The sequence below is a fragment of the Tamandua tetradactyla genome, chromosome 6 (genome assembly GCF_023851605.1).
Source record: "Tamandua tetradactyla isolate mTamTet1 chromosome 6, mTamTet1.pri, whole genome shotgun sequence".
Lineage (NCBI taxonomy): Eukaryota > Metazoa > Chordata > Mammalia > Pilosa > Myrmecophagidae > Tamandua > Tamandua tetradactyla.
This window is the reverse complement of record NC_135332.1, coordinates 22,230,203-22,246,894: the sequence shown is the minus strand read 5'-3', so window position 1 is coordinate 22,246,894 and position 16,692 is coordinate 22,230,203. Positions and strand designations below refer to the sequence as shown.

The following is a 16,692-nucleotide window of genomic DNA, read 5'->3' as shown; positions in this document are numbered from 1 at the left end:
AGAAATAAAGAAAAGCCAGGAGAGACAAATAATAAACAATAAAATAAGTAAATTGTACAGTGTGTTAGAAAATGATAAATGCTATGGGGGCAAAAGTCATGCAGGGAAAGAATATCAGGGCACTGGGCAGGGAGGCTGGTTGCCAGGTGGTCAGGAGGGCCTCATTGAAAAGGTGAGGTTTGAGCAAATCTGTGAAGGAAGTGAGGGACTTGGTACAGTTGCTGTCAGGAGTAAGAGAACTCCAGGCAGATAGATGGAAAGTGCAAAGGCCCTGAGGTAGGAGTTGACCAGGATGTCAGTGTGACCAGAGTGGAGTAAGCGAGGGGAGGAGAGCAGGAAGGGAGGCTGAAAGGGAGTAGAGGTTCTGATCAGAAGAGTGACGTGGGCTGATTTAGATTTAACAAGCTCACTCTGGCTGCTGACTTAGAGGAACCTGTAGGGGCAGGAGTGCAGCAGCCGGAAGATGCGTTAGGAGGTATGTTAGGAGGTAGTGGCCTTAGCAACAGCCATTCCCCCCACTTAGGTGTGTGGGGAGCAGCACCGCTTTGAGAAGCTGATGGAATATTTCCGGAACGAGGATAGCAACATTGACTTCATGGTGAGCTGAGGAGCCCAGTGGGCTGAGGTCTGGGCCACGGCACCCTTGGGTACAGGGGGAAGCTAGGGGCCTGGGTACCTGGGGTCTGGGCTCTGTCCCTGCCAAGTGTGAGGACGGAGTGGTCAGTGGGGAAGCGATGGCTGTCAGAGACGGGGAGGGTGGCCTGCGGAGATGTGGAGGAGAAATATATGTAGGGACAAAGCTGGGTTAAAGGAGTGAGAAGTGTGCAGAGGGAGGGAAACTTGGGGGTGAAGGGAATAGAAGGCATCAGGAGCTCCAGAGGCTCACAGACCTGCGCGTGTACCTGCCCCTAGGTGGCCTGCATGCAGTTCATCAACATCGTGGTACACTCGGTGGAGAACATGAACTTCCGTGTCTTCCTGCAGTATGAGTTCACCCACCTAGGCCTGGACCTGTACTTGGAGGTGAGCTGGCACAGCCCTCAGCCTGCCCACTCGCCCACTGCATAGAACGGCATGGGTGCTGGGGTCAGGCAGACTTGGGCTCAGGTCCTGGCCCCACTACTTCCTTGCCATGTGACCTTAGATAGGCCTCTTCTCCTCTCCATGCCTGCGTTTTCTCATCTGTTAAGTAGGAGAACCAGAGAGCTAACGAGGGCTCCGTGTGTAGCACAGCCAGGCACGTGATGGACCCCTGGTCCTGCAGGCGCTGGCCGGGCTACAGGAAGCCTTGAGTTTGACTCTGGAGCACCTGCCTCAGTCAGACGCCAGCACATGATGGGGAGTGCTGAGATGTGGGGCCAGCGTGGAAGCCAGCGCCTGCTGGGGGGGTCCAGGTCATGGAGGAGAGCCTTGCCCTGCGGAAAGTGGGCAGATGAGTGGGATGCTTCCTGGCCCAGCCCAGGCAGAGAAGCTGTAGCTTCTTCCCTGTTTCCTTTGGGAGGCTTCCTGGAGGAGCAGGGCCTTTGGGATTGGATATTGGAAAGCCAGGGCGAACAAAAGGTGAAAAGCAGGTATATCCATATGATGGGATATTATTCAGCCATAAAAAGGAATAAAGTTTTGATTTCCAGCCATTGCATCCTCCCCCTCACCCAAGAAAAAAAAAAAGAATGACGTTCTAATACACGCTATAAATGTGGGTGAAACTTGTAAAGATTATGTTTTGTGAAAGAAGCCATAAAAGTCCACATATTGTATGATTCCATTTATAGGAAATGTCCAGAATAGGCAAATCCATAGAGGCAGAAAATAGATTAGTGGTTGCCAGGGCTAGGGGGAGTTGGGGAATGGGGAGTGAATGCTGAAGGGGATGGGGTTTCTTTTGGATATAATGAAAATATTCTGGAATTAGGTCACGATGATGTTGGATAACCCTGTGATATACTAAAAACCACTGATTATATATTTTTAAATGGTGAACTTTATGGCACTTGAACTGTATCTCAATAAAAATAAAAAATAAAGGAAAAACAGGCTAAGGCTCTGGCCCCTTCCTCCGGACCCTGGGGGTGGGTTGGGGGTGTCGAGTTGGAAGACTTCCCTCCTGGACCCATGGCCTCACCCTGCTCCTTCCGTTTGGGGGACAGAGGCTGCGGCTCACAGAGAGTGACAAGCTGCAGGTGCAGATCCAGGCCTACCTGGACAACGTGTTTGACGTGGGCGCGCTGCTGGAGGACACCGAGACGAAGAATGCGGTGCTGGAGCACATGGAGGAGCTGCAGGAGCAGGTGGCGCTGGTAAGAGCGGGCCCTGCCCCCACCTGGCTGCCTGCGCCAGCCCCGGGAAGGCCAGCACAGGGCCACACCTGGCTCAGGCACTGGTTCTAGGTGTAGATCGTGGTGGGGTGGGGCAGGGGAAGGAGTGGGGCGGTGGTGGTGGTGGCTGTTAGTCTGGCCCCTAGAGAATTTGACCTGAACCCAAATCCTGAATCCTGGGTGCCTTTCACAGTGTTCCCTGAGCTCCTGTCTGGACCTCTGAGGGAGACAGGCCTCTCCTCTGGGATGCTCAGACCCAGGCGTTGGCTGGGAAAAACTGGGATGTGGAGCCCCTCCCAGCTCAGTCTCCTCCTCTCCACCCACCTCCCTCATGCGTGGTTTCCTAAAGTGCTCTCAGTGCCTCCCCACTTGGGTTCAGGTGCCAGGCTGTGGCCACCCCCAGCACCCTGGGCTGAGCGGATGCGGAGCCTCCCCCAACCCTCCAAACAGGCATGCTTGGTGCCGCCCCCTCGCCGGCGGTGCCAGGGCCCGGCTGCGGGTGGGAACTCACCATGTGCGGGTACCACAGTTGACAGGGCGGCTTCGGGACGCGGAGAACGAATCCATGGCCAAGATCGCAGAACTAGAAAAGCAGCTAAGCCAGGCTCGCAAGGAGCTGGAGACCCTGCGGGTGAGGACGGGGCCGTGGGTAGGGCTGGGGGCCGGCCAGATTCCCAAGGACAGACTAGAGGGGATCTAGGTTTGAGGTCGCCCTCTGTGCCGGGAGGGGTCGGGGGTGTGCTGTGCCAGGCCACCTGCTGGTAGGCGCTGACCCATTCCTCGGCTCGCAGGAACGCTACACCGAGGCGAACGCCATGGGCACCTCCAGGCGTCCCCCGGAACCTGAGAAAGTGCCTCCCACGCCCCTGGCGCGGCCCTCGGCCCTAGAGCTGAAGGTGGAGGAGCTGGAGGAGAAGGGGTTAATCCGCATTCTGCGGGGACCCGGAGATGCTGTCTCTATCGAGATCCTTCCGGGCGCTGTGACAACTCCTAACGGCAGTGATGTCCCGATTCCGGGGGTGCTCACAGGCTCCCCCAGCCCAGGTGCGCGGGGGCTTCAGGCCGTGAGGAGAGGGGCCCGGAAGGGGAGCCTGAGAGCACCTCCAGTTCGGAGGGTTGGGAGACGGAGGCTTGGATCGTGGGCGCGGCTAGATGGGTGCGGGTGTGTAAGCGCTTGTAGGTGGGAAATAGGTCCAGTGCGCATGCGTGGAATGGGGAGGTGGAAAGAGACCCCTCCACCCCCTTAGGCAAGAAGTTAACACAGCTCCCCACCTCCTTGCTGGGCTCAGCTCTCCCACCTGCAGCAGAGTCGGCTCCTGAAGCAGCGCCTACACCACTGCCGCCGCCGCCACCGCCGCCGCCTCCCCCACTGCCGGACTCCGCCCCCCAGCAGGAAGCCCCACCCCCGGTGCCCCCACTGGCCCCGCCCCTCCCGGGCAGCCAGGATTCCCCACCTGCACCACCGCCACCTCCTCCACCGCCACCACCTCCTCCAGGCGCTGACGGACCGGTGCCTCCACCGCCCCCACCGCCTCCGGGAGGCCCCCCTGATGCCCTGGGAGGGCCAGGTCCAGAGATGGGTCCAGGTGAGTGGAGCGCCCAGGGCTGGGGGCAGATGGAGGGATGGCCACGGCCTCAGTGTCCTCCAGTGCTCTCTGGGAGCCTCGCGCTGCTTCCTGCCCACCCCATCTGGCCTCGCTGGGCCCCAGTTCTCTCAGCTCCGTTCCCCTCCAATATTCACCACACCTTCCCTGTCCCAGGAGTGAAGGCCAAGAAACCCATCCAGACCAAGTTCCGCATGCCGCTCTTGAACTGGGTGGCCCTGAAACCCAACCAGATCACCGGCACCGTCTTCACGGAGCTCAACGATGAGAAAGTGCTGCAGGTGCGGCCCAGAGGGGAAGGGGCCTCACTCAGATCCTGCGGGAGGGGCCCTGGGAGGGGTCATCTCCTCCACCCCATTTTCCAGAGGAGGAAGCAGAAGCCCAGGGATGGGCGTTAAGCCAAACTGGATTGTGCATCTAGTTGGCAGTAACTTGCTCCTGGGAGGTTTTACCTTCTATCCCTGTAGCCAGGCGTGTTAATGTGGTCTCCTTCCCCCCAGGCTCTTCCTCACCTCCATGTCCCTCTCCCACCCTTCCCATAGAAGACCAGGGCCTCAGCACCCTGCATCAGTCTTAATTCCACTTTCAGTTTCCCACATTGGACATATTCTGTTGCCTTCAGCTCCAGGCCACTGGTTATTCTGTTTCTTCTACTGGCATGCCCTTCCCTGGTCCCATTCTACCTTTGGGGAATTCCAGCTCTTTGGATTTAACAGTCTGGCATCGCCTGGGTGGTGCTCCTCTTACTTGGTGGTGCTCCTCTTACTTGGTGGTGCTCCTCTTACTTGGCAGTGCTTCTACCTGCACTGCCCCTCGCTTCCCCGACACGCCTGCGGCCAGACAGGGTTACCAATCTGTTTTCCACCTGGCCCCCTAGTCAGGGCCTAGTCCAAGGGCTCTAGCACTGAACCCCGCTCAGCCTCACCTCCTCTCCCTGTACCCTCAGGAGCTAGACATGAGTGACTTTGAGGAGCAGTTCAAGACCAAGTCACAAGGTGCCAGCCTGGACCTCAGTGCCCTCAAGAGCAAGGCAGCCCAGAAGGCCCCCAACAAGGCCATGCTAATTGAGGCCAACCGGGCCAAGAACCTGGCTATCACCCTGCGCAAGGGCAACCTGGGGGCTGACCGCATCTGCCAGGCCATCGAGACGTGAGTACCTCTGCCCCAGGCTGGTGGGCAATCCAGACCCTCTGCCAGGCCAGGGTCAGCAGGTGGATCCCAGTAAAAGAGCCTCAGCCATGGGACAGAGCCCATCAAGCCTCTTACCAGTCCTAGCCAGGGATGAGGGCAGGAAGCCTGTCCCCATTTTCAGATGCAAAGAAGCATCCCTGCTCCCTCCCTCCTTGCCCAGCTGTGAGCACTCAGGCCTAGGCATAGACAGCTGGGTGCCTGCTGCTAATGTTTCTAGAAGCTGTCTGCATATGGCAACTACTGAATTTCATTTATTCAACCAAAGAGGGGGTGGAGTTCAGTGGTCCTGCTCCCAGGGACTGGTGGGTGTGCAGTGACTCTTCCACTCCTAGGTATGACCTGCAGGCCCTTGGCCTGGACTTCCTGGAGCTGCTGACCCGCTTCATGCCCACGGAATATGAGCGCAGCCTCATTGCCCGCTTCGAGCGGGAGCAGCGGCCGCTGGAGGAGCTGTCGGATGAGGACCGCTTCATGCTGCGCTTCAGCCGCATCCCGCGCCTGCCGGAGCGCATGGCCACCATCACCTTCCTGGGCAACTTCCCAGACACCGCCCAGCTGCTCATGCCGGTGCGGGCCTGAGTGGGGGAAGGGGGGGACACCTCCCAGCCTGGGCTCTAGGGGCTCCTGATGGGTCCCCTAGCCACCCAATCACCCTGCCTTCCTCCACCTGCAGCAACTGAATGCCATTATTGCAGCCTCGATGTCCATCAAGTCCTCTGACAAACTCCGCCAGATCCTGGAGGTGAGAGCCCAAGGCACAGTGCATTTAGTGGGCACCTCCAGGAAGTGTGACAGGGAGACCCAGACCCTACCCTGTGTACCTAGGATGCAGCAAATATGAAGTCCCCACCTCTCACATATCCGCTTCTGGTGGCCCTCAGGACAAAGCTGAGGAGAGGAGAGCTGGCTGCAGCAGTCAGGTCTCTAATAGCACCCAGACCCTGCCCGAGGCCTCAGCCTGTTCTTGGGCATGGCTGTGATTAGGGAGTCCCCCAGCTACACCTGCTCAGCGAGTGTTAGCCTCGGAGGGGATGTCAGCAACACAATTTTAGGTAGGAATGGCAGACGATAAAACTGGGTGTGGTTCATGGTGCCAACCGTGAACATGTGCTATGTATGTATACACTTGGGTACACGAATCTGGGACTTGGGGTACAGTGGGGACTGAGTATGTGGGGCTTGTGTTTTGCCACTTATTCTCCTTTTGCGGTTTACACTTAAGAGGGTTTCCTCAGCTCCAGCGTCTCCCTGAGCCCTCTCCTACCCCTTCCAGATCGTCTTGGCCTTCGGCAACTACATGAACAGCAGTAAGCGTGGAGCAGCCTATGGCTTCCGGCTCCAGAGTCTGGATGCGGTGAGGGGCGTGAGGAGGGGCCTTCTGGCCTGGGGGTCGGGGGCCGCTTGGTGGCCGGTGGCTTACAGTAAGCCCTCATGCAGCTGTTGGAGATGAAGTCCACGGACCGCAAGCAGACGCTGCTGCACTACTTGGTGAAAGTCATCGCCGAGAAGTACCCCCAGCTCATGGGCTTCCACAGCGACCTGCACTTCCTGGACAAGGCAGGCGCAGGTAGGGGGCACGCAGGTCCCTGGGCAAGGGGAGGGGCTTCGCCCTGGGTCCCTGGGCTGGTGTGGGTTGGAGAGGGGTGGGAGTGCTGCCTCTCTGACTTCCTGCCCCGCCGCTGCCCCACCCCCATGCAGTGTCCCTGGACAGCGTCCTGGGGGACGTGCGCTCCCTGCAGCGAGGCCTGGAGTCGACACAGCGGGAATTTGTGCGGCAGGACGACTGCGTGGTGCTCAAGGAGTTCCTGAGGACCAGCACCCCCACCATGGACAAGCTGCTGGCAGACAGCAAGACTGCTCAGGTGGGCAGGGGCTGGCTCCACCCTGGAGGTAGAGGGGCTGGGGTGGGGTCGAAGGAATACTTGCTTTGGGGGAGTACTAGCAGGATACTGGGGCCCAGGTGCAGGGTGAGGAGCCCCAGCCTGGAGAAGCATGGCCACAGCTGGGACACTGAGGGGCAGCCCTGGCCAAGGGAGCAGTGATATGGTGGCCAATGTCTTAAGGGGTGATCAGATTCCAAGGGGTCCGGGCTGGTGGGGCTGATCAGCTTTGCCCGCAGGAGGCCTACGAGTCTGTGGTGGAATACTTCGGGGAGAACCCCAAGACTACGACCCCCTCCATGTTCTTTTCCCTCTTTAGCCGCTTCATCAAGGCATACAAGGTACATCAGCCTGGTGTGGGGGCTGGGACCCAGGCAGGGTGTGGAAGCCTCTCCACAAGGGCTTCTGTCTGGAAGGCAGGATGGGGAAATAGGGAGCCTGCCCCTCATGGAGATCTACCTTGGCCCCTCAGAAAGCTGAGCAAGAGGTGGAACAGTGGAAGAAAGAAGCAGCTGGCCAGGAGACAGGTGCCGACACCCAGGGTAGAGGAGAGCCCTCAGCACCCAAGGTAAGCACCGGGGACCCCAAGCCTGGTTCTGGGGTGGAGAGGTGCTTGGTGTCATCACCACCCTGTGGTCACTGCTGTACCTTCATTTTTATGGATGGAACCTGCTCAAGTGAGGATAGTGCCGCAGGAGCCTGGGATGGGAATGGCCAGCTGTCCCTGCTGGGGTGGGGGTGGGGACAACCAGGTAGATGTTCTAGGGTTTGGTGGGGTGAGGGTGGGGGTCCTGGAGCTGGAACTGTGCATCCCCTTCAGTCCCCACCCAAGGCCCGGCGGCAGCAGATGGACCTCATCTCCGAGCTGAAACGGAAGCAGCAGAAGGAGCCACTCATCTATGAGAGTGACCGTGATGGGGCCATTGAAGACATCATCACAGGTGAGGACTTGGCTTGACCTCTGTCCTGACCTCTGTCCTGTCCTCAGTCGTCCTCCTAGGCTGTCCACCTTTTGCTCCCCTACCCCAGGGGTCTGGCTGCCTCACTGCCTCTTGCTACCTTTTCTTTTTTCCTTGTTCCTTTCTTTTTCCTTGTTCCTCTACCCCACCCCTCACTGCCCCTCAGTGCTCAAGACGGCGCCCTTCACGGCCCGTACCGGCAAGCGGACATCCCGGCTTCTCTGTGAGGCCAGCCTGGGAGAGGAGATCCCCCTCTAGCCCTCCCAGGTACCTGGGTCTGGGCTCTGATCCCAGCAGCTGCCCCCAGCCGTTGGGGGGGACTAAGTCTTGCTTCTCCTGGGAAGTGCATGACTGGGATGTGTGTCTCAGGGGGTCTGGCAGACATAAACAGTGCTCTCTCCCACTTGCACACACATGGGCCCCTGGACGGGTGAGGCCTGTGCCTGCTAGCCCAGTCCCTGCCCTGGGCAGATTTCTGAGAGGCTTGTGTCTCCTCTTGGCTGCCAGATCTGCGGAACCAGCCCTACATCCGCGGAGACACAGGCCGACGCAGCGCTCGCCGGCGCCCCCCGGGTCCTCCCCTGCAGGTCACCTCCGACATTTCGCTGTAGCTACTGCTCTTTCAGATGGACTCTGCAGGGTGGGTGGGGCCTGTGCACAGGCCAGGGCTCAAGGAAGGTGGTCCTCAGCTCGGCTGGGCCGGGCAGCCCCCTCCTCGGCTGTTCCCCACAGTGGACCGGCAGGTCTCTCTCTTGCCACAAGGGGGAAGCATCGTCGGCCCCTCCCCACAAATGCTGCTTGCAGCGACATCCTTTTCCCCTCCCGAAAAAGCCATACTTAGCCCGAGCGGGAGCCTGGCCTGTAACTTATAAAGTGCAACCTCGCCCCCCACTCCCGGCCCTGGGAACTCTCCGTAGACCTTATTTTTATACAAGATGAATAAAGATGTTTGCAAAAAATCCGCGTCGGCTTTGTACCCGCCCTGACCCGGACCACAGCGCAGTTTCGATTCGCTCATCAAACGCTTTACTTGTATAAGCTCCTCATAGCAGGTCTCCTCAAACAGGCCGGCGAAGGGGAGGAGGGCTGCTTTTGCACCAGAGTTGGTGGGGAGGCAGCCAGCTTCAGGGGGCGCATGTACTCTAGCGGCTGGTCCACGAACTCTGCGAGGGGTTGGAGGGGGCAGCTCTGGTGAGACATACCCTCGGTTAGTGTCACCTAAGCCCTCCTTTCTGATCTCAGTCCCATCTCCAGCCAGACTCGCCTCCTACCTGGGTAGCGTGCCCCTTTCACTTATGCCCTTTCAGGCCATCACTCTTACATCTCCGCCTGTCCCGACTCCATCTCCGCCTGCCCTGTCCCCGTTTCTTTCGGACCTGCTCCCCAACCCCTTGCCTGTCCTTCCCCTCCCCGCCGGTCTCGCCCCATCGGTCTCCTTCGCATTTAAGCCCGCCTGTCCCGCCCCTGCCTGCCACGCCTCCTACCCGGCCCCGCTCCCTTTGCTCACTCGCCCCGCCCACTTCCCGCAGGCCCCGCCCACAGCCAGACCCCGCCCCCTTTGGCTTTCACCTTGGCGGGGCGGGGCCCGGGCCCGCGGGTGCCGGCGGCGGCTGGGCTGGCTCGGCCTGGCAAGTCGGACGTCGGGGTGCGCGGCTCGGTTCCGGGTGCTGCGTTCGGGCCACAGCCGCAGGGGCAGGTTAGGTATCTGCGAGTAGGGGCTGCACGTTCCTGGGCGGGGCACCGGGAGGAGGAAGAGGAGGACCCCGTCCTGAGAGACGGTCCTGGGGGCCCGAGTCGGGGCGGCGCTGTGTGAGGGATTCCAGGGGTCCCCCTCCCGCCGCCCGCCGCCCCGCGCAGCCGGGCGCACCCGCTCGGTGCAGGCAGAGCAGCGAGCGCGCCAGCTCGCCGTTGGTGAGGCCGCTGAGGCGCGCGGCCTGGCAGAAGAAGGTGAGGCCCGCCTGGGCTCGCGAGGGGCGGCCGTGACCGCGGGCCGGTCCCCTCCAGCCGAGTCCCAGCCGCAGAGCCCGCTGCTTTGTGGAGTAGTAGCTTGAAGGAGAAAGGTGGGGCAGCCGCCTCAGAAGCCGCCTCGCCCAGCCCTTCCATTGCATAGGTGGGGAAACCAGGGGGAGAGCAGGAAACCGTTTGTCTCTGGCGTGGGGCGAGTTGGGGCCCAGAGGCAGGGCAGGGTCTGCCCCCCACCTCTCGGGCCCTGAAGGTGGGCTTAGTCATGCCCACCTCATCACCTCCTGCACTGTCTCAGAAGAAACAGAGCCCTGGCCCAGCAGCTTGAAGAGTATTTCGAAGAACAGTGTCTGCAGGCCCTGGGGGTCCCTGACCCTGCTGTTCCTCACCATGCCTGGGGAGGGGGTCAGAGAGCATGGAGGGGTGAGGAGGGGTGAGAAGGGGCCCCCAGGCCAGGCCCACCGCTGCCCCCGCCACCTTGCCCCTCACTTGCCCATGCACTGAGCAAAGCAGTGATTGTCGGTGAGGACACCCAGGAAGTCCTTGAAGCTTACTGTTCCATCACCTGGGAAGAGAGGGGGAGGGTGCTGTGGGTGCTTGCCTTACAAAAGGCCTACCCAGCCTATGCTTTTGGGACTTGCCGACAAGATGCTGGAGTTCCAAACATTAGAGTATTGGGTACTGCCTCTGGCCAAGAGCAGAATGGGGGAGAAACAGCCCCAAGTCAGGACGAGGGTAAACACTGCATAGGAGCCCTGGGATAGGTGTGCTAATCTGGGCAGGCTTCCTGGAAACCTGGAAGAACTTTAGGACCAGGTTAGAGATTTTGTCATTCTTCACGGCAGGAGGTAGGAAGTGGGAGGAGAGGAGAGGGCAGGGAGGGGGGCACCCACCATCCAAGTCTGCCTGCCGCAGAGCTTCACACATCTCCTGTGGGGTCAGCTGGATGCCCACCTTGCGCAGGGCAGCTTTCAGGCTGCGCATATCCACGGTGCCTGTCGGGCTGGAGCTGAACAGTTTGAAGACATACTGGAAGGCTGGAGACAGGGAGGCCGAGGTTCAAGGTCAACTGCCCACCCAGGAATCCTGAGATTCATCAACTAGTTCAGGTGGGACCCAGGACTTGGGTCACTCCAGCCCTCCTGGGCATTATAGCTTTTAATACAAAGGGCTGCTGTATGTTGGTGCTTGTTAAGTGCCCTTTCAGTCCTTATTTAACTCATGTCCAATGTCACACCACTTAGGGTGCAACACCAGATTTTGAACCAGGACCCCTGGCCTGTAGCAAGCTCTGAATATTGTTGATGATGAATAAAAACAATTCTGCTTTGAAGGGCCCTGCTAATATCAGGATATGATCTTCAAAGTGGGGAGGCATTGGCTGTTTCTGGTGCTACTCCCCACAGCTGCAGATTCCTGGGAGGCGGACTCAGATTATTTTCTTCTGTTCTTCCTCCCTCTCTCCCTCCTTCCATCCTGTTAATTCATCCATCCAGCTATCCAGGATTCTCTTCCCTCCCTTCTTCCTGCCCCCCCCCCCCACCACGTGGATATGCTCCTCTCTGGCATGGAGGGAGGGTTTCTTGAAGCCTTGGCACCCCCCATTTTCCCTCCCTGCTCAGAGCCCTTGGGCTCTCACCTGCCAGTTGCCGGGGTGCCAGGGGTAGGAGGTTGTTGTCTTTCAAGCTGCCCCAGGGGGCAAGAGGTTGGAAAGGCCTTTGTACCTGCTGCAGTGAGATACCAGGGCCAGGCAGGCCTCCCCCAGCCCAGTAGCCCTGGCCTGGCCTCCAGGCCCTCCCTCACCTTGGAGACCTGGTGCCTGGGCCTGATCGTGCTGGATGGGTAGCCGCAGGGCCCTTGCATGCCCTTGCCCCCCTCACAGCCTGCTCTGTCCCTGGGGCCATGATGGCTGATGCCAGGTCCATCTGGGTCAACCGGGCAGTGTGCAGCTGCAGCCTCCCCCTCTGTGCCCTGCCTGCCTGCTCCTCCCCTCGATCTGGTGACAGCAATCTTCCAGGCTTCTGTGGAGGCCTTGGAGGAGGAAGAGAAGACAGGACAGAGGGCCCCTACCCACTCTTTCTACTCAGATTGAGGACCAGGCGTGGGGAGCACAGCTCCACCTCCTCCTTGGATACTCTGGCCCAGGCTGATCCCATGGGCCTCCACCCCAGGGGATTCTGATTGGGGGGGCAGGGCTGGGTGGTAAACTACCTCCCACCCCCACCCCACCCCGAGCTCCCCGGATGAGAGGCAAGGGCCCTCCTGGTCACCTGTACTTTCTCTGTGCCGACTGGAGTCTCTTGGTCTTCTGCCCACTGCTGGCTGAAAGGCAGAGTCACAGGCTCTGAGACTGGCCCAGGGCCCTAGGCCTGCAGCCCCAGGCTGACTCTGTGGTGAGTTTTAACATCTTTAGCCAAGGGGTGAACGCTCTTCCTCACCAAAGGCCCTTCCTTGCTGGGACACCTGCTGCTTCATCCCCTTTGAGTTTCTGCCTTCTCTAAGGGATCTGAATTTGCAGCTCCTGATGCTAAGTCAGTATGGCAGAGGCCCAGAGAGAGATTCAGGCCCCAGAGTCCTGCAGCCAGGGGGTGGGAGGGTGGAGTCAAGGCTGGGCTATGGCCCCCCTACCCCAGCGTCCCTCAGGATAGGAGGGATTTCTCCCCCAAACAATGCAACCCCCCAAACTAAATTTTAAAAATACCCTCGGAGGATGAATCCCAACAGCCTGACAGTGCTTCTGGCCCAGTCCCTCCCCAGATACTCACCTCTGCATCTCCTCCTTGTCCCCCTTGCTGTTTGACCTCCTTCCAGCCTCCTGCACCCTTCTCCTTCTGGTCCCAGTCCCTTAACTGCTTACCCCTTCCTAATCCCACTCTCCCAGGCCCTGGGCACCTTCTCTTCGGCCCCCCGCCCTCACCCCTGAAGATTGGGGGGCTGTTGAAGTTTTGCAAGGTGGGGCTTTTACTTTTATGAGACCTCGTGTGGTTTGAGTTGACAAGGACCCCCATCTCTGTCACAAACGTCCTTCTCCATGCCATGTCCGTCCCCACATCCCCAATTCCCTTCCCTGTTTTGCCGCTACCTTTTCCTCTGCCAGAAACTTCCCCACCTTGCTTGTCCACGCCTCCCACGGGGGAGGCTTGTGCATCTGTGTGCATGTTTGGTTCCCAGGTCTGGGCCACAAGCATGCGTTTGTGTGCTTATGTGCACAGGCAGGAGCAGCGCACGCGCGCATTTGGAGCTGTCTTTGTAGGAGTGTCTGCATTTGCGATGTGCTCATCAACCAGTGGTATCTGCGTGGGTGTGCGTGTGCACGCGTGGGTGTGTGTGTGTACGCGTGGGTGTGCGTGTGCACATGCACGTCTGGATTACACTTGCACATGACCATTATGCATAAGCACTCCCTTACCTTCTGAGGTTCCCACCCAAGGCTGTGGGGCCCTGGAGGGCTGGTCCCTCTGCCTCACTCTTTCCCTCCTTCGAGGCCCTGGATGCCACCCCAGCCCCATGCCCAGGCCTTCCCCGTGGAGAGAAGCAGGAGGAACTCCCTCCAGACTTGCCATCTGGCCCGGCCAGCCCCTCCCCCAGAAGGTCCTCTCCCCAGAGCAGCCCAACACAGTCCGGAACCCCCCATTTCAGGGTCTAAGAAACAAGCCTCAGAGAGCACCGAGGCCTGCAGGGCCAGTCCTGAGTCTCTCCTCCTGGCCATGGGTCTGGGTAGGTGGGAGTGAAGCCAAAGTATCCACGGGCAGGGGTGAAACAGCTGACAAACAACAGGGGTGACAGAGCCCACCAGGGGCAAGGGGGCCTGTGGGGATAGGGGCAGCTGAAAAATGGTGGTGACATCCCTAAAAAATCAGGACCTGACGCTGCAGCCAGGTGTGCATGCTTGGTCCGGGAGCATCTGCACAAAAAGTCTGAGCAGGGCGCCAGCACTGGAGGCTTTACTGGTTTTGTGATAGTCATTTCTCTGGGGATGTGGGGGATGACAGCTTAAAATGGATTTGCAGCAATAATGGACTGCCTTTCTTGGTTCCCGGCACCGAGCTGCAACGCAAAAGAGAGAGTGTCACTTGGGCCCTGGCGGGAAAGGCGAAGGGAGGCACGGGGGAGGGGAGAACTCGGAGGCGTCTGGGAAAGAGGGCCTCCTGCTGCTGCTCGCTGACCGGCAGCTGGCTTTCTGCTCTGTGTCCATCCATCACCAGGAAGCAAGCGTGCTGGGGGACCCTCATTCTCCTCTCAGCCGACTGAAGCGTCACAGGCCCCAGGACTAGGGGCCCCAGACTCTCAGCAGACATCAGCCGGGGTGTTTTTGATGTGGGTGAGCTCGTCTACCCTCTGAGTGGGAGGCACCCAATGGTCCGTCCCATTTTGAACTCTGATCCCTGCCCTAGGCCTTGAGTGCTCACCCTCCATGGTCCTCAGGCCTCCTCGACCCTGGCCTTGGCACTGCCCCTCAGTCCACTGGAACCTTGTTTCCAGCAGCCTTTATGAGATCACTGAGCTGGTGACCCCACCCCCCACTAACCCCTCGTTCCGCGGCCCCCTGCTCCCACCTGGGTGTGCACCTACACGTATGAGCACAGCCCCCGCTTCAGGGAGGACGCTGGGCCGGCCCTCACTCACTCTTTCCTGGCTCCCTGAGTTGAAGGCGCCAAGGCCTGTGGCTGGAGAAGCTTGACTTCCCCTTCAATGGTGGCCCTCTGGACCCCTGGCTTGGTGAAGTCCAGGCAAGAATCCGCGAAGCCCACGGCATTCTGGGTTTCCCCAGGTTCAGGTGGATTCTCTGACGGCCTTTCAGGTAGCACCTCGATGGGCTCTCCCTGTGGCGGCTCTTGCATCGTGGGCTGGGCCACAGGCTTCCCGACAGGCTTTTTAGGAGACTCCAGAAGTTTCTGGGATGGAGCTTTGATCGTGCGCTCCAAACTGGGCAGATCCATCTTGCTGGAGGAGGCCATGGCCAGGGAAGATGCAAAGTCAATCAGCTTGGCCAGGCTGATGGCCGGTGGGAGACTGGAGGAGGACAGGCAGGGGCTTGAAGGCAGTGGCTGGGCACTCAGGCTGGGAAGAGATGCCTGTGTCCTGGAGGGCTGGAGCTGCTGCTCAGAGCACAGGGTGCTGTTGGGCATGGACTCCTGTTTGGAGTGGGTGGAGGGCAGCTTCTCTGGGTGTTTTTCACTGGACGGCTTGTTTACTGCCCGCTGTAGGCTATGCTCCGAGGCCTGGATGAACTTGTCTGCCCAGAAGAGGTGCTTGGAAGTCTGCACGTGGATGGAGCGGTGGCTGGTGGCCGGCAGGTCCTCCTCTGCGGAACTCAGGCAGCTGGAGTTTGACTTTATGCTCCACTGGCTGAAGTCCTGATGGGCAGGCAGTCCCTCCACGCAGGGGCTGACCGGCTCTATCGTGTACCTGCACTGCTCGGGGTCTTCAGTGGAGGACTCCCTGTCCGTCATGTCTGGCTCGGGCTCAGGCTTGGGCTCAGGCTCAGGCACCAATTCCATCTCTAGATCTGCCTTCACACGCAGCTCTACATCTGAATCTACGTTGTTTATGGGAGCCGGCAACTCTGCTTCCAACTGAAGGGTTTCATAGGAAAGCCGAGAAGGCAAGAGCTGGAGGCCTCTGCCCGTGAGGTCCTCCCAGGCACCAATCCCTCCCTGCAACCCCTCCTCCAGGCACTGCTCAACTTCCTTCTCCATACTTGCCTCTCCCACAGAGAGGCACCTACCTGGGGTGGGGAGGCCATGTGGGCAGGTGGTGGGGGTGGATTGTGTGAAGGGCCCACATTGGCCTGATACTAGGCCCCCAGAATTGCTAAGGGTAGAGGCTGGTGAGGATTTGGGGCATGTGACCCTTAAAGAACCTGCCAGCAAGGAGGAATCCCGCTGCCCATAAGAAGGGACCCTGCCCTCTATCACCTCCATCTCATCTTCCTCTTTTATCGGCTGGTGCTGGGACTGCTGTTGGGGTAAGTCACTCCTAAGACGGAAGGAGACACAGTGGATGTTGGGGTCCCTGGGGTGGGTGGGGTGACATCAGCAGGAAGGGGCTCTCTGGGGCCCTCAAGGCTCTATCTTATATAGGGGTTGGCAGGAGACTTCTACCTCCTCCCCGCCCCGGCTGCCCTTCCCCCACCAAGGGGGCAATTCTTGAACTGTAGTGAGTTTAAGAAGCTCCTGGAAAGCCTGCCAACTCAACCCCTCCCTGAAAGAGGGGTTCAGTCGGTCAGAAGTGAGGCCTGGAAATCTTCATTTTTACCAAGTCTTCCAGGTGAGTCTATGTGGGGTTTTCTTAGCTATTTTGAAAACTAGTGCCCAGGAAGTAGCTCCCTACAAAGGTGGTAGCCCGTGGCAACCCTCTCCCATCCACCTGTCCACCACCTCCAGCTTGGCAGACTCCAAAAAGCCAGAGGGTTGGGGGTGGGGGGTTTCTCTCAGTTCTTCTCAGCAGTTTGCTACCATCTCGGCCCTGCCCTTGGCTTTCAGCCTCGGAACCCCACTCCTGCCTCAGCACTTCCCCACCCTGACAGCTCTGCTCTGTCTTCAGCAAGGTGACTCAAAGAGGTCCCATCCATATCTTGGGTGAGACTCATCATCCCTCATTCCTCCTCCAAGGCCAAGGCTGGAGGCACAAGTACAAGGCATCCCCTCGCCCCCTACTTTTGGCCTGGACACCACCTTGCAATGGGCAAGATGGAGGGAGATCTTGGGCTGGGAGCCACATGAGGCAATTGGCAGCAGGTGGGTGGGGGAAGGGTGGGTGGTTCTGGAAGGTGGGGGGA

At 59.5% G+C, this 16,692-nt stretch overlaps 2 protein-coding genes and 2 long non-coding RNA genes across 22 annotated transcripts in view; 2 read left to right on the top strand and 2 right to left on the bottom strand.

Annotated features, from left to right (window-relative positions):
• The window catches only part of FMNL1 (formin like 1), a 24,169-nt gene extending 15,247 nt beyond the window's left edge, over positions 1-8,922 (top strand). For 7 of the 10 annotated variants that reach the window (XM_077164078.1, XM_077164077.1, XM_077164075.1 and 4 more), the window contains 17 exons: positions 524-598; positions 913-1,023; positions 2,148-2,297; positions 2,845-2,946; positions 3,107-3,359; positions 3,563-3,901; positions 4,076-4,200; positions 4,866-5,068; positions 5,443-5,677; positions 5,784-5,852; positions 6,384-6,464; positions 6,548-6,677; positions 6,809-6,972; positions 7,230-7,331; positions 7,463-7,558; positions 7,811-7,931; positions 8,457-8,922. In XM_077164078.1, the coding sequence (XP_077020193.1) occupies positions 524-598; positions 913-1,023; positions 2,148-2,297; positions 2,845-2,946; positions 3,107-3,359; positions 3,563-3,901; positions 4,076-4,200; positions 4,866-5,068; positions 5,443-5,677; positions 5,784-5,852; positions 6,384-6,464; positions 6,548-6,677; positions 6,809-6,972; positions 7,230-7,331; positions 7,463-7,558; positions 7,811-7,931; positions 8,457-8,560 (2,460 nt within the window). In that variant the 3' untranslated portion in view covers positions 8,561-8,922. The other 3 variants (XM_077164079.1, XM_077164076.1, XM_077164080.1) reach the window with 2 other exon arrangements.
• Positions 8,165-16,692, bottom strand: part of SPATA32 (spermatogenesis associated 32) — a 15,948-nt gene continuing 7,420 nt past the window's right edge. Inside the window, exons 2-12 of one of the 7 annotated variants that reach the window (XM_077164087.1) lie at positions 15,830-15,890; positions 14,538-15,487; positions 12,182-12,233; positions 11,715-11,977; positions 11,551-11,627; positions 10,805-10,948; positions 10,405-10,476; positions 10,185-10,305; positions 9,817-9,995; positions 9,519-9,677; positions 8,566-9,112 (exon numbers count right to left, since the gene is read on the bottom strand). In XM_077164087.1, the coding sequence (XP_077020202.1) occupies positions 8,976-9,112; positions 9,519-9,677; positions 9,817-9,995; positions 10,185-10,305; positions 10,405-10,476; positions 10,805-10,948; positions 11,551-11,627; positions 11,715-11,977; positions 12,182-12,233; positions 14,538-15,487; positions 15,830-15,890 (2,215 nt within the window). In that variant the 3' untranslated portion in view covers positions 8,566-8,975. Of the gene's footprint in view, positions 9,113-9,518; positions 9,678-9,816; positions 9,996-10,184; positions 10,306-10,404; positions 10,477-10,804; positions 10,949-11,550; positions 11,639-11,714; positions 11,978-12,181; positions 12,234-14,537; positions 15,891-16,692 lie in introns of all 7 variants that reach the window. The other 6 variants (XM_077164082.1, XM_077164085.1, XM_077164083.1 and 3 more) reach the window with 6 other exon arrangements.
• LOC143687272 (uncharacterized) lies at positions 13,840-14,525 on the bottom strand. The gene is made up of 2 exons (XR_013177478.1): positions 14,078-14,525; positions 13,840-13,958 (listed from the first exon to the last, which is right to left on the bottom strand). It is a non-coding gene; the product is annotated as an uncharacterized LOC143687272 (long non-coding RNA).
• LOC143687274 (uncharacterized) overlaps positions 14,021-16,692 on the top strand; it is an 8,753-nt gene continuing 6,081 nt past the window's right edge. For 2 of the 4 annotated variants that reach the window (XR_013177479.1, XR_013177480.1), the window contains exon 1: positions 14,021-16,651. This is a non-coding gene — a long non-coding RNA (uncharacterized LOC143687274). The remainder of the gene's footprint in view (positions 16,652-16,692) is intronic. The other 2 variants (XR_013177482.1, XR_013177481.1) reach the window with 2 other exon arrangements.